This window comes from Neurospora tetrasperma, assembly GCF_000213175.1.
Source record: "Neurospora tetrasperma FGSC 2508 unplaced genomic scaffold NEUTE1scaffold_81, whole genome shotgun sequence".
Taxonomy (NCBI): Eukaryota; Fungi; Ascomycota; class Sordariomycetes; order Sordariales; family Sordariaceae; genus Neurospora; species Neurospora tetrasperma.
Window position 1 is genome coordinate 9,091,819 of NW_009799179.1, and position 13,956 is coordinate 9,105,774.

Below are 13,956 nucleotides of genomic sequence, written 5' to 3' on the forward strand. Positions count from 1 at the left end.
CTTCTGATCACATCTAGGTGTGTTTACTGTAATGAAGACTGAAGGTGTGAATATCTGAACTCCGGAGATGAATGCTAATACATCTTGGGAGCCGACATACAGGAATTTCATGGATAATAATGATGTCTGCTGCGGTAGTCAGGGAATTTGGTAAATGTTGTTGTTGAGGTGTTGCTGCCCTTTAGACCGAACCCCAGGAGAAACAAACATATCAAAGCAGTGACAGGCAAAAAAAATGAGGAAACACCAGTGAGTAGCCGATCAACGACGAAAGGATTGCAAAATCGGCCAGTAGTGTTTCCTAAATTCCCCACGTAGCAGACCAAAAGGACACCTTCAGGTTCCTTGATCATATTATGACCTCCGAATCGGTAGTCCCCCAACAAATGACCACAGCCAGGCGACACTTTCCCATCCCACTCTGCCGAGCCAAGCGGAAACAGTGCTGCGGACCCATAGGACTTCGTGAGGATGCAGACCGCACATGTTGGATAGGAGTTGGGTGACCGCAGGTGTCACAATCTTGTGGTTGTTCTCTCTCAATAGCCGTCGATCCGAAGAGAGACCATCGTTAATGCGCTGAGTCTGTTGCACGGGTGTGGGACATATTGTATGGGAGGTGGGAAGTGTGGATGCTGTGACGGTGGCCTTGGTGTCTTTGGGTTGCTGGAATGTCTGCCGTGGCTTTTTGCTAAGACGCCATGCACTGAAGATCTGTAATGCCACAAACACCGTGATGGCCAAGCAAGCGGTTGACCACCATTTCCTCAATCGCGGGTTTTGCTAAAGCAAGATGTTATTAGCAAGCGTACCAATATCGAGAAGTCACTCGTAGTCAGAGACTTACCTTGTACCATGCTGAGCATTTCTGCATGTGAATAGCAATTTTTCTTACAAAAGTTAGCGCATGGATTCCATAAGTACAAGTGATATTCAACTTACGCAGAGATTCTACTTACATTGTTGAGTCGTCGGGAGATCTCTCCGAGAGTGGTGCAGATGGCGTGGATCTCCGCCATCTTTCGAGGGAGAAGAAAACAAATGCCTGGGAGGATCGAGATACAAATGAAGAGAGAAGGGAGTAGAGGCCAAATGAGGTAGATGGGATCAATCCGTTTGAGGAGGTCTTTTGCGCTGCTGATGGGTTGGTTTAGCGGAGTGGCAGAGGAAAAGCCGCCAGGAGTGATCGCGGAACTCAAGAGTCTAGTTTTCACGAGGACCCCAACAAGACTGAGGAAACAAAACATGGTCCATGTGATAATGGTGACTCTGAATTAAGACATGGAAAGAGAAAGTTACGAAGACGGATGGTGTGGGCTTGTCTTGTACTTATAAGTTCTAAGGGCGGAGTTTTGGCATCACGACTTTCCTTCCAGATTGGGAGGTGCAGGATGCAGTACTGTTAAATAGATGTACCGTCCAGACTGAAACCAACATCCATAAATAAACAAATTTGCCCGTTGCTTCCGCCGTGGATGAGGCAGGCATTCTGGTGGCGACCGAGAGTTGAGGACATTCGCTGGTCCGTGAGTCCGAAGAAGCCATGCTGATGCATCAGGTGGAAGGGCGGTAGGTCGCCTTGCGACCTGGCTGATGATTCGCGAGCAGCGGTATGCCGAATCTGTAACTGAGTATGGGACACCGATAGGTATTGCTTCAGCCACGAATGATCATGTCGACGCCTGGAATGGCTGGTTATAGCCACAACTGTCGGCACCGTTCACATTTGACGGACCTTGAATGCACATGAGTTCTTGAAATGCTCCTGAGGAGCCCTGCTTGAAAAAAAAAGGGGTTTACACCTTTTTCTCAACTCTCGCTGATCAAGCAGGGGGTCAACTCTTGCCTGGGGAACATACGAGTGTCGGGCATTACATCCCTACCTCTATGTGAAGAGCTTTGCTGGCGAGTCCGCTGGCGTTACTCTGGTCCGTCGATATCCATTCTTTCCCCGCCATTGCGGTCTTCCGGTGTTCTTGACCTCGATCTCGTCCTTGACCTTCTCCTCGTCACCGGCGATCGGGACCGCGAATAAGATGTCGACCTCGACCTGGACCTAAGCGTACGCGATCTTGACCGTGACCTTGATCTGACCTCTCCCTCGCTTTCGCTGCCGTTATTATTCTGCTCTTCCTCTGCCTTGCGCATTGCCTCATCCTCCTCTTCTAAGAGATCTTCTATGTTCCCCAAGGGACTGACCCGTGGTTCAAGTATGTCCAGATCTTCCAGGATGTCTCGCTTCCGCATCTTCCACAGACTCGTCGCGCAAACGCGATCTTTGGTCAATAGGTCATCAACAAAGACATCCATATACGTCAGACTAGTGCCGTTTCTACCCTTCCTCCTCAATTTCCGCCTGTCCTCTAGAAACGGCTCCAACGTCTTGTACACATCCTGGTCCTTCCTCGTGAGACGGATATAAAACAGCGCCAGCGCGCGTAGATATTTGAACTTTTCGCCGCCAAATTGTAGATACTCGTTGAGGATGTCGTCTGAGGGCGCGAGCTGCAGCAGCTTGAAGGCGAGGCAGAGGAAGGGCGAGGGCTTCTGGACGGTGCCATAGACGCCGCCAATGAAGTCAACGTGCTCGACAACACGATCCACAATGTCTGCTTCGTTGACACCGAAACACTGCTCCTTGTAGAAGTAACTGTCGATGATGCGTTCGCGAACCGCCTTCTCCATTATGGTGGCCGGGTTGAGGCCGTTGGGAGCGAGCGGGCCTGAGGAGCCACGCTCGTCGAGGAAGCGTCGCTCATCGGCACGGTGAAATTCGGATTTGCTCATGTTCTTGTCGTGTGTAGGTCAAAGTACGCGCAGGGCGTAGAGTATTCGGTGATTGTAGTTTCACAATATTGATGTTGCGCACAGTTGGGGGGTTTGGTTTCCTACGGACAGGAAGAGAACCAAAAAAAGGTTGTTGCCGGTGGAATTCGAGGTCGAAGTTCAGTGATTGACAACGCCAAGTCTCACAAGTAACGCGACGGGAGTGTTGGCGGCAGGCAATTCACTGCGCCAAGCCGCCAATCGTCATACTTGTACTGGTTATCGATAAGCGATAAACGCCCAGGGTCCCAAGTGCCCCTCGTACCTCTACTTGTACTGTAACTGGCGGTGTTGAGCTGTTGTGCCAGTGACACAGTTGAGATCTTCCAATGAAGCGACAAGCGACAGCGTCAAGCGCGATGTGCGGCACGTGAAAGGAGGGGCTGGGAGAGACGGGGGAGAAGACATGAGGATGGAGACGGGAATGTCACGGTGGAAATACACGTTGTTAATGCACAAGAACACCAGGACTCCAGGTAACCTGCATGTGTAGTACGTACCTCACGCTCATTCAATGTTTTCTTTTTTTTTTCGGTGGTGATAATTCCACGTTTTGTTTACAATCGCACATCGGCTTCAGTTCGAAGTGCATCTGAAAGCCTCACTCAAGCCTCAGCAAACTCTCCATGCGCTGTGTGCATACTCCTCGCAGCAGCCAACAAACAGTACCTTGGATAAAACACTATGCTACTCACTTCGGCCCAAGTATCAATCGCTTTCTCATCGGGCATCGGTATGCATCTCCCACTAACGGACCTCCTTGTCCAAACAGTACGTTCATCCGACTGACGTGGTCACTTTATCTGGCAACAGTATTTATCTTCACTGCAGCCCTCTTTCTAAGCGGGTATGCAATCCAGCAGCGGACACTGCGGGACCTCCGCGCGGCCATCAAGCCAACTCCAAGGCCATCCCCAAGAACATATTTGCCCGATCAGTTTAAAAAGATGACCACCGAATTACCTGATGGCACCATTGTCCCGGTACAAGACGATGGGGTTGTGATAGAGATCAAACCCACTCCGCCCAGTGAGGTTCACCAAACATCGGAAACAGAAGACGAGAACCGACAGAAGCCAATACCGGCACCACAGCCAGCGCAAGAGTCAGCGACAGAGAAGACGGAAATAAAAAAGACATCATCAGCAAGGGCCAAAAAGTACAGAGAACAACAGCAACTGAAGAAGCAGCAGCAGCAGCACATGCAGCAAGAGGGCTTGGTTGTTCAGCAAGGACAGCAACAACAAGAACAAGATTTCAGCAAGACACCAAACCAGGCAGAACAACAAGAGACAAGCGGAAGCACCCCGATCGAAATCCCCGAAGGAATGCTCGAACACCCCGATCCGGACAAGCGCGCCGAGAAAGCAGTCAGCCCGGCAGAAAGGCGAAGGCTGATCAAAGAAGAGATCAAGAGGCTGGCGCAGCCTGAGGAGAGAGGGTATTATCAACGACGACTGTGGTGAGACAGTAATGCATGGGGCCACTCCAATGGTGACAGAATACCACCTGATCCATGTACAACCTCCAGCTGGTCTTGAGGATGGATTGCCGTGGATATAAATGGGACGTTTCTGGTACGTGTACATCCTGTCAATGAGTGTCTTGTTTCCTCGACATATTGTCGCTACGAAGTCTTTACGAATGAAATGACCATGTATTCTTTGACTTTCTAGTGCATTCCTGATATCTAAACAAAGGACCCCCCCCCCCCCAAAAAAAAAAAGCGATTACTTTTTCGATCAAAACGCCCCCCCTTGTACCAAACGCCTTCCCTAGCTGCTCAAATTGGAAGGATGGAGAGATAGTTGAGCCCTGCATCGAGGAAAGCACCCCTTTCGCTGCCCGACCTTCCTTCAGTCAAGTTCAAGCTGGTTTGTTTTACCCAGTTCCGAATCCTCATCAATGCATCCGCTGCATCTCCTCATCTTTCTTTCAGTGTCGTGTTCCCAATTATTGCGGCCTTGTAAACCTGTTCCCCGCTTGCCCGTTCCTTCCTCTTTCTCGAGAGTCATTCCGCAGACGTCTATGTTTCTCGGATCGTACCAAGCACTCCAACCAATCACTGCCTTCTGTCTAACAACGACTGCTGCGAAGACCTCGCTGAACTTTGAGAGCTACTCCTAGAACTAGCCGTGTTCTTAGCCAGTCGCGTCGAAGAGGATCCTATCCAGAGGTCCATATGCTCGGGTAGGAGACCACGGCTGAGTGAAGCACCGCTCTTTTGCAACTACGAGGTGGAAGGCATTAAGTCAGCTCGCCATTCTTTGTCCACCAAGGCTTCCTCATCACATGGAGCTACCTACCATGCACATCTTGCATCGGTCACCGAACCTCATTACCACATTGTTGCAACGGATCGAACCCTGCAAAAGGTCAGGTCAACACCTGGACGCCGTGGTTGAGTAGGGGGTGGACTAACGTAATAGTTTGCGCAATAACATCCGTCCATCTCGTCTGTTGGCAAATGTTCAGATATTGGAGGGTCTATCAGGTGGAAAGCAGTCGAGAGGTCTGGACGGGGTCGCTGTTTTAGATGCAAAGCGAATAACTGATAACAGAGGAAGATTGACTGAATAGGAAAGACGATGCTGTCTGATGGTGTCAAGTGGAATGTCTATGATGTGGTTGATGAAGAGCAATACAGGGAAAAAGCGGCAATCAAGATGTCTATAAGCCGAAGCTTGACCAGATCAAGAAGCAAGATGTTGGGAGCTAGGAAAAAGGGGACCAAGCAGACTATTATACAAACCTCAGGAAGGCGAAGAGGAGGAGGAAGGAGGTCAATTGACAAGGTCATGGTCATGGCAACGCCAACAGGGCAAGGGCCAACAACTGGTACCAGCAGAGATCCAGCAGCGCTTCCTGTCGTTCGCGTACAGGATTATGAAAATACACTGTTAGATGATTGCGTGGTAACATCATACTCAGCAGTATGTTATAATGCCGACTTGCATGTAATGCACCCAAGTTTCAAAGACAGAGAGCTCTTTCTCAAAGTTACGTACCGCGCATCCCAACATCGCCTCACAACGTACATGTGCTTGATAACAAGCATCGGAGATAGCATTAGCAAATGGCGTTTCATCCTTCGAAAATCGAGCGGCCCTCCAGGAGTTCTAGAACACACACTGGCGCCCAATACGCCAGCCCACCGCAACCAAAATTATTAGAGACAAAGGAATGCACCTAGAAAACAAAGGGACGGAGGAGAGGGGTAAGGCGCGGGACAACCAGGATGGACAAAGTAGCAACAGCTGCTCTTTCCGCAGAGCATATGTCAAAAACTGCGTGAAGTCGATAGAGCAAACGGTAAGCAGGCCTCGGATGTCTCCTGGGCAGATGCCATGTCCCATCAGCATAATTTGAAACCCTCGCTGCTTCGCGTTTTCTTCTCGCTTTCTCCCATTTCCATTTCAACCCGTCATCCCTGACGCAACCGCATCGCCACTGTCTCCTCGTAATCGTTCTCCAACTTGGACCGACGGTCACCGATAGAGACACGCCGCTTTTCCTTTCATCGTCGTCATCGGCCCCGGCAATGACAAGGGGTATGGAGTCTGCGGCAATGCTACCCGAAACGATCGCTCAACCCAAAATAACAACACAACCAACGATGTGCACCATTTGTTTCCAAAAAGACCGAGTCAGCCATAGGGCAGTACCGCATGCGATCTGTCCTACGATAAAAAGCCCAAATCGCCCTTCTCCCGGTCAAACGGGAATGGTTCCTCCCGTTATTATCCACATACGATGGGAGAAAACATCATCCAGCCATTCAAGCAGCAGTTGCAACTCCAACGTTGTGTCTCCTCAACCACACAACAACTCTCAATGTTCGCATCCTCAGCACCCATCGACGTCTCAACCCCATACGATCAAGGGCCCTGTCGTGATCCCTGACGGAACTCCGTGCAAGTCCATTTTAAGTCGATGACAACCACTGCCATTCAGATCATCACCCACAACAATACAAAGATCCCCGTATCGTCCACCACATGCACGTGTCGACTTCCCAGACTACCACTCGTCCATTGCTCTCAGAGTATCACAGCATCCTCCACACATCCCCCCGCCTCATAGTCATCCAGTCTTCCAGTCCTCCAGCTCCTCCATACTCCTCATACCCCAATTATCCACGATCCTCCATAATATCATCCATCATCCTCCACACAACGGGACATGGAACCCAACTTCTGACCTTCAGTCCCATTTGCTTCTTAAAACTGCACTGCTACCGTTACACTTGCATGTATAGCCATGGCGCTTCGAAGCTACCTTACCCGTATGCATGTCAATTTGGTATTTTGAGATGTGATGGGATAGCCCAAGCCCCAAATCTGCCCCATCTTCCTCCAATTCTGTTCGTGAGTGGTTAATGATTCAGTCCCCGAGTCCTAACCAGATGGTCCGAACGGGAGTGGATACAGTTAATACTGTTGGTATGTGATGTAAACAGCGGTTAGACGTAAAGGAAGCAAACTAAGGCCAACAACAGTTGATAGGAGACAAAAAGTGAAGCCTATTTCACTCATCCACCATCCCGCCGCCCACTTGTTACTCTAGACACTCTTGGTTAACCTCGACAAGTTGAATCTATACATAGCATTCCCTTTTTGCATCGGGGGGAACTTGTGCTAAATCGCCACTATCTTACGATCTTTCGTGTGTTATTTAGGTAAACTATTGATCTATCACTTAACTTCTAAACTGCCTCTCGACCTGTCTAGTATAGTGTACGCTGGCGACTGAATTGATACCTACCTCTCTATATTAGTTTTCGCCCCTCTCTCCCTCCCTCCCTCCCTCCCTCCTCTTCCCTCGGCAAGCCCCCACCACCTTTTTTCGTAGCAACACAGCGTAGCTTTCAGGGTCTTGCAGCAGCAGCAGCAGCAGCAGGCATTAACTACAACAACAACGAATAGGCCCCGTCCGTCTCTATGAAACCCTACGAGAATAACATTGCAAAATCGTACAGATAAATCCCTCCCTGTATTGCACAGCCCGCTTCTTTGAATCTGTCTGGCCTGATCCGGACCGGACCGGACCGGTGAAAGATGGGAAGCGTCCGTCCGTCTAGATGCCTCCTCCGCGGTACGAACGATTACGGAACGGGAACCATCGGGACTGACTGACTGACTGACTGATGGAACTGACTGAATCGTGGGTTGGTCTATAAAGACCCACCGACTTGACGTAGAACCGGCAGAACGGCAAGCCCGGACCCCCGGGCTCACCGACCCGGAGATAACGGGAACGGGAACTACGGACTGGGTGGTCCCCTTTGATCGATCACGGTCTGGGCCTTTGATGATGGACTATTATGTACATAATAAATACTTCCAGAGATCACTGCCACGGTGATAAGACATGCATGAGAGACGGAACTTATCGAGGTCTAGTATAGGCGTCTTATCACCTTAGAAGGTACACTAGACGTAGAAAGTCGTTCACGTGTGTACTTGAATGAGTCCAAGGAACTGTATCCCTCATCTTACTTGAACATTGTCCTCGTCATATAGATTCGTCATATCAAGATACATGGCAACAAGCACCACAGAAGCATCGTGGCCGGGACTCTAAAGACCAAGACTATTCTGCTTCTTCCTCTATTGATACTAATCGTACATCCCAACTTCAACCGCATGTCTCCTGAGGGTAGCCCATATGTATACATGTATCGGTTGTTCGTACACGTTCTGTCAGCGAAAGCGTTACGCACCCTCGTCCAAGACAGCAACTCAGAAAAAAATGGGGATATGAACGACAACGAATAAAAGAATCAATGAAAGCAAAGAAAAAAAAACAGATGACAATGACACGGGAGGGCCCTCAGATTAGCTCTCTTAAGTTCTCACTGACAACACGAGCCAAATCTCCTTTCAGTGATAGAAAGGTTGTTTGTAGACCTATAGCTCTGCTGCCTGCAAATTTGGCTTTTTGGAATTCGGTCATCACCGGGCTCCGTGTTCATTGTTTGGGAAGAGAAAAAGGGGAAAGGTATAAGGCTCTCTCTCTCCATCTCGTTCCAAGGCCCCCAGGCAGAGTGTAAAGTCTACCTGCAAACCCCCTCCGATTGAAAACTACAGTTTTATCCGTCATCGGTGCTGCTCTAGACGCAAAAAGAGGCGCCCTGTCTTCCCTACAAGCCTTCCGTCGTTGAAAACAGAAAGCGAGAGAAGCAAGCACGATCCTCTGCATCGGCGCACCTCTGGCCGTTGGTTTATCGTCATTGCGGGCTGCAGACAGATAACTGAGGGATGAAAACAGTGACAGGGAAATATGGAAGTAGGGAGAGGGAGTGATAAAAGCCAGGAGGACAGTCCGCCCATGACCATGGTGTAGTAGGGTAACGTACCTCGCGCGAAGGGGAATACTCGTGCAGCAAGCACATGAAAACCCTTCTGCCTCACGCTTATAATTGGACACGAACCCTTGCTGGTGAAGTCGAGAGTTTCGGTGAGAGTAACTTTCCCAGCCAGGCATCGTGGCGGCAATGGTAGTGCTTGGTGCGCGGTGCGCGTCCCAGCTACTCCAAGTTGTGGAAAGGACGGCCACACTAACACTTGTTCTTCATCCAGACGCCTGCAAAGATGATCCTGTCGCTCTGGACCAAGGCCGACTGATAACCTCGACAGCTAGCAGAGCGTATCTCGCATGATGCCCGTCTTGGAAAACCAAAACGGGACATCCAGCCTTGCGGCAACCAAGCCCCGATCCTTCCATAGGGTAAGGGGTTCGTAACTTCTGGTTAAGAACCACTCCATGGGTAGGATTCGGCGATTTATAAGGCTGGCTGTGAGACGTTCATGCTGGGTAGACGGTTGAGGCTACAGCCGGACCGGGTCCAGAGCAGAGGACCAGGTGTACACATGTCCGGATGGGGGGTGGTTGTGACCTGATGAGGAAGGGAGGAGAGGAAATGTTAAAGTATGGTGGAAGTAGTGCAGAAAGTTGTGGGGTACGAGTTGTCGAAGAGGTCTGCTCAGATATCCGTTCTTGTTGGGCTTTCATCTTCTGCCAGATGGTTCGTCGACTCCTCGAAGAGGGAAGATGCCCCTATCGGTAGAATCAAGACACCCTGAATTGTGATGGTCTTCTTCACTGCAGGGCCCCATGAGGAGATGAAAGAAGTGGCAATTGAACTAGAAAGTGGTAAGTGAGTTCGTGATAGGTAGCTGAAGGTGTGACTTGAGGAGGGGTGGTTGTGATTCGAAGAGGGTTCGTTGCCAGGCGCTGATAGATTGAGGTTGCAGAAATGAAGGGTCGAAAGCATTGACGAAGGAATGGGAATATAGGAAAGGATGGTGATTAGAATGTTGGCTCGCTCCATAGGTAGACCTCGGTTCGCATGCTTATTCAAAAGAGCGATGTGCATCCTCGCGCATCGCCGCCACGCCAGACGTGGGAGGAGTTGCTCAGCTGGAAGCCAAACCAAACCGAGCCTCTCAAGTTTGCAGTGACTTCCAAAGTCGCGCGATACTGCGGCAACGGAGTAGAATCCCACGTTCTAAGGGTGGCTGTAAATTTTCGTGGTTCGAATGGGAGAAGTTTGAGGTGTAGAGGTAATCAATCTGGTGACTGTTGGATGCAGGTCGAGATTCAGGACGGACGCGTTCGAATTGCGGCGCCCGTTAATCATCTGCAGTGGAGCTCGGGCCACAATCACAGAAACGCCACACCACCAAACAAACGAGGCATCACAGCCTTGCAGCCTTCTGTTTTGTACACTACCAGTACATCATCTTCGAATTTCCGGCAATACGTAAAATCCACGGCTGGCCACAGTTCAGTTAGACCTCCCACTGCGCCTTCAATCTCCAGCCGATCCTACTTGCCTCGTCTCAGGAGCAAGCTTAGGTTATCAATCACAATACCTTTCGACGCCTAATTTCCCCCGCGCAACCCATAACCACCATCCAAAATGGTATGTTCCTGATTAATCCCACTGTTCGACTCTTCCATCTGTACAATCCGTGTACTAAACAATGTCCCAACCCAGGCACGCAACTCCGAAAAAGCCCAGTCGATGCTCTTCCGCTTTCGCGAAGCGCAAGCCGCCGACCTGGGCATCATCGACGCCGGGCGCACGCGCCGCCCGCGCTCCATCACCGAGCAAGACAGCATCCCCGCATGCGAAAAGTGGCGAGGCCAAGTCCTCAAGGAAATCTCCCGCAAGGTGTCTCGCATCCAAGACCCAGCCCTATCCGACTACCAGATCCGCGACCTCAACGATGAGATCAACAAGCTCATGAGAGAAAAACACATGTGGGAGGTGCAGATCCGCAACCTGGGCGGACCGAACTACATGCGTTCGGGAGGGAAGGTGTACGACGAAGCCGGGCGGGAGATACCTGGTGGAGGGAGGGGGTACAAGTACTTTGGCAGGGCGAGGGAGTTACCCGGTGTGAAGGAGCTGTTTGAGGCGGCGGCGAGGGCGAAGCAGGATGATGAGAAGCCGTTGGAGACGAGGGATGATCTGAGGAAACAGGTGGATGCGGCGTATTACGGGTATGCGCCAGACGAAGAGGACGAGAAGCTGTTGGCGTATGAGGCGGCAAGGGAGAGGCAGGCGTTTGAGAACCTGGCGAAGGCGGCGGCGGGATTGGAGCCGCCTCCTGGATGGGAACCGTTGCCGGAGTGGGAGCTTCCTACGATGGAGGAGGTTGCGCAGGAGCTTATTGACAGGAGGAGGAGGAGGCTGTTGGATCAGTTGTAGCCTGGCTATGACTGAAACGACTTGCAATTGGGTGTGAGAAAAGGAGAAGGGGGCACATGTCGGTTGCACGGGTATGGTGATGGTTCGTTTTGTAGCATTTACACGGATACGGCGCGGCGTTCAAGGCGCAAAGTAATGGGATACATGATACTTTGGCGGGTTCAACAACCAGGTTCAGCTCAAGTGCTGGGTTTATATTCGTTTTGCGCACAGTACTCGCTATGTTACCATTGTTATTTACATTCTGAAATCATTATCCCGTTCATAATTCATATTCGATCCCACAATCCAACCTAGTCATCAAGAAATAGACGCCGCCAATGTGACATATCCCGTACCGCATGACCGAGCCCCGTCTCAGGTCGCCGTGCCTTCAGTTTCCCATGCCAGTGAGATTATGAACAATATGGCTGCTGTGCCTAACAGTTAGCAGGCCAGTTCTCCTTAATCCAGCCCGCCATCAATTCCGTAAAGGTTCCATTGACATATCTCTTGGCATCATCATTAGTGTAATCGCCTCCGGAGATCTTCAGCGCACCCATGACCCATGGCTGAATGAAATCAAAGAAAACGAGATCAACCCTTTCAGGCTTCTCGCCCTCCTCCTTGGGCGAGAACCCAACTTCGGCCTGGATGCAGTTAGGCACGACATAGAAGTTAATGGCAGAGTGGATAGCATCATCGCCATCGTCACCAATATCATCCTTTGTCGTATAGCCTTCGATCAAAACGGGCTCCTTCTTAGAGCCGCCATCACCTGACAGGGGCTTTTGCCCGTCCACAATACCCTCACTCGCGAACGAAGGCATTGGCTTCTCATGAATAATGTCCTGTGTGATGGCGAATTGCTCCGGGATGGCCATAAATCGAGCATCCATAGGAGCATGCTCCTCCATGATCCGCCCGGCGTTGTTGAGTAAGCCGATAACTTTACTGGCAACCTCGTAAGGGATGTCGGGGATGTAGTTGAGGACGCTGAGGAAGGGCGAGATGATATACGTTGTATCTCTGGTAAATTTGCCCTTGAAGACATCGAACCGGATGGCACCGGTGTTCATGATAACCAGGCGAGGGACATCTTTCCTGTCGTCGTTGATGGCGATCTCTGGAAGAACCTCCTTCTCGAGCCACGTGTAGATGCTGTCCTCGGAGGGATAGGGCGCCCTCGTCATCCACAGGTTCTTTGGTGCACAGCCGAACGTGTAGTCCAGATCGAGATCCTTGCGGGCCTGGGCGATCATTTGTGACACATTTCGGCCGTGGTCTGTAGGAAATGTGGACTTGTTCAACCCGGTGTGATAGTAGAGACCCAGTAGGTTGTTGTCAATGTACCTACGGTGGAACGAGAATTCCGCAGCCTCAGTCGAAGACGGCTCATCGTCATTGACAGCAGCAACGACGACGTCCTTGGTTGCCCTCTTCAGATCACCGTCCACCGACATCCAGCCGATCGTTTCAAAGTAACGGCCGCTGGCGATAGCGAACGATCTGGAGTCATACGCCGTCGCGTCACGCACGTGCACATGGCCGCCGAAGAACAGGATGGGCGTGAATGGATTCTGCTTACGAATGGCTGTGAAGATCTCCTTGAACTCGGGCATCTTCACGCCGACGTGACCAATCACCACAAACACATCAGGATTCTCCCGGATGGCGTCCTGGAACCACTGCTCCTTGATGGTCTCCCTCACGGGCTGTACCACTGTGTTATTGGCATTTCCGGTAAAGTCGAAAAGAAAACCCATGGCGACAATAGTCAGCTTCTGGTTCTTGGTCTGGAACTTGCGGTACCACTGCGCCATGGGGATCTGCAGTCCCGTCTTAGGGTCGATGTAGTCCAGATTGGACGCAACGTACTTGTCCTGGAAGTTCGGGACGGTCCGCAGGTGTTCTCCATCGGCAGTCGAGGCATGGTACAGCTCGTGGTTCCCCGTGCATATGATGTCGACGTCCTGCTCGCGGTATATGTCATAGTAGTATTTCCCCTTGGGATTCGAGGCATCGTAAAGTCCATTTCCTTCGACGCGATCGCCGGTGTCGACAAGGAGCAGATCAACGCCCTGTCCGTCTGCTTCTTTTCGAAGATGTTCGGCAAAGGATATGTAATCACCCCAGTCAGCCGAATACTGTGCTTCTTGTAGATGTCCGCCATGCCAGCCGTGGGTGTCTGTCGTGTGGAGGAAGTTGAGCTTGCCCCAGACGAGGTCTCGCATAGGCGCGGCGATGGGAGATGCAGCTCCGGGCTGCGCTGCCCGTGCCAGTGTCGCAATGGCACTGGCGACAAGGATTGAGGCTTTGACAGCCATCACGAAGGCGTACCGATGTGTAACACTATACGTAACAAATATGGCTTCTGATGTAATGTCATATACTATGCAACTGCAATGTCGGTGTCGGTTCGTCTGTAGTCT

General features: G+C 51.0%; 6 protein-coding genes across 6 annotated transcripts; 1 reads left to right on the forward strand and 5 right to left on the reverse strand.

The window, feature by feature from the left end:
• Nucleotides 1-230: 230 nt before the first annotated feature.
• Nucleotides 231-1,247, reverse strand: NEUTE1DRAFT_133969 (uncharacterized protein; the record flags this gene model as incomplete). Its single annotated transcript, XM_009858919.1, has 3 exons — nucleotides 231-783; nucleotides 848-890; nucleotides 943-1,247. The coding sequence occupies 3 exons, from the start codon at nucleotides 1,245-1,247 to the stop codon at nucleotides 355-357; spliced, it is 777 nt and encodes a 258-aa protein (XP_009857221.1).
• A 673-nt stretch (nucleotides 1,248-1,920) lies between these two features.
• NEUTE1DRAFT_51966 (uncharacterized protein) lies at nucleotides 1,921-2,787 on the reverse strand (the record flags this gene model as incomplete). Its single annotated transcript, XM_009857309.1, has 1 exon — nucleotides 1,921-2,787. The coding sequence occupies one exon, from the start codon at nucleotides 2,785-2,787 to the stop codon at nucleotides 1,921-1,923; it is 867 nt and encodes a 288-aa protein (XP_009855611.1).
• A 962-nt stretch (nucleotides 2,788-3,749) lies between these two features.
• Nucleotides 3,750-4,485, forward strand: NEUTE1DRAFT_119258 (uncharacterized protein; the record flags this gene model as incomplete). The annotated part of the gene is made up of 1 exon (XM_009858920.1): nucleotides 3,750-4,485. The coding sequence occupies one exon, from the start codon at nucleotides 3,774-3,776 to the stop codon at nucleotides 4,290-4,292; it is 519 nt and encodes a 172-aa protein (XP_009857222.1).
• Nucleotides 4,486-4,534: 49 nt separating this feature from the next.
• On the reverse strand, nucleotides 4,535-5,899 carry NEUTE1DRAFT_74426 (uncharacterized protein; the record flags this gene model as incomplete). The annotated part of the gene is made up of 4 exons (XM_009858921.1): nucleotides 4,535-5,056; nucleotides 5,133-5,192; nucleotides 5,249-5,283; nucleotides 5,835-5,899. The coding sequence occupies 4 exons, from the start codon at nucleotides 5,839-5,841 to the stop codon at nucleotides 4,889-4,891; spliced, it is 270 nt and encodes an 89-aa protein (XP_009857223.1).
• A 2,993-nt stretch (nucleotides 5,900-8,892) lies between these two features.
• Nucleotides 8,893-9,183, reverse strand: NEUTE1DRAFT_119260 (uncharacterized protein; the record flags this gene model as incomplete). The annotated part of the gene is made up of 1 exon (XM_009858922.1): nucleotides 8,893-9,183. The coding sequence occupies one exon, from the start codon at nucleotides 9,162-9,164 to the stop codon at nucleotides 8,925-8,927; it is 240 nt and encodes a 79-aa protein (XP_009857224.1).
• A 2,029-nt stretch (nucleotides 9,184-11,212) lies between these two features.
• Nucleotides 11,213-13,938, reverse strand: NEUTE1DRAFT_74432 (uncharacterized protein; the record flags this gene model as incomplete). Its single annotated transcript, XM_009858923.1, has 1 exon — nucleotides 11,213-13,938. The coding sequence occupies one exon, from the start codon at nucleotides 13,849-13,851 to the stop codon at nucleotides 11,965-11,967; it is 1,887 nt and encodes a 628-aa protein (XP_009857225.1).
• Nucleotides 13,939-13,956: the final 18 nt, after the last annotated feature.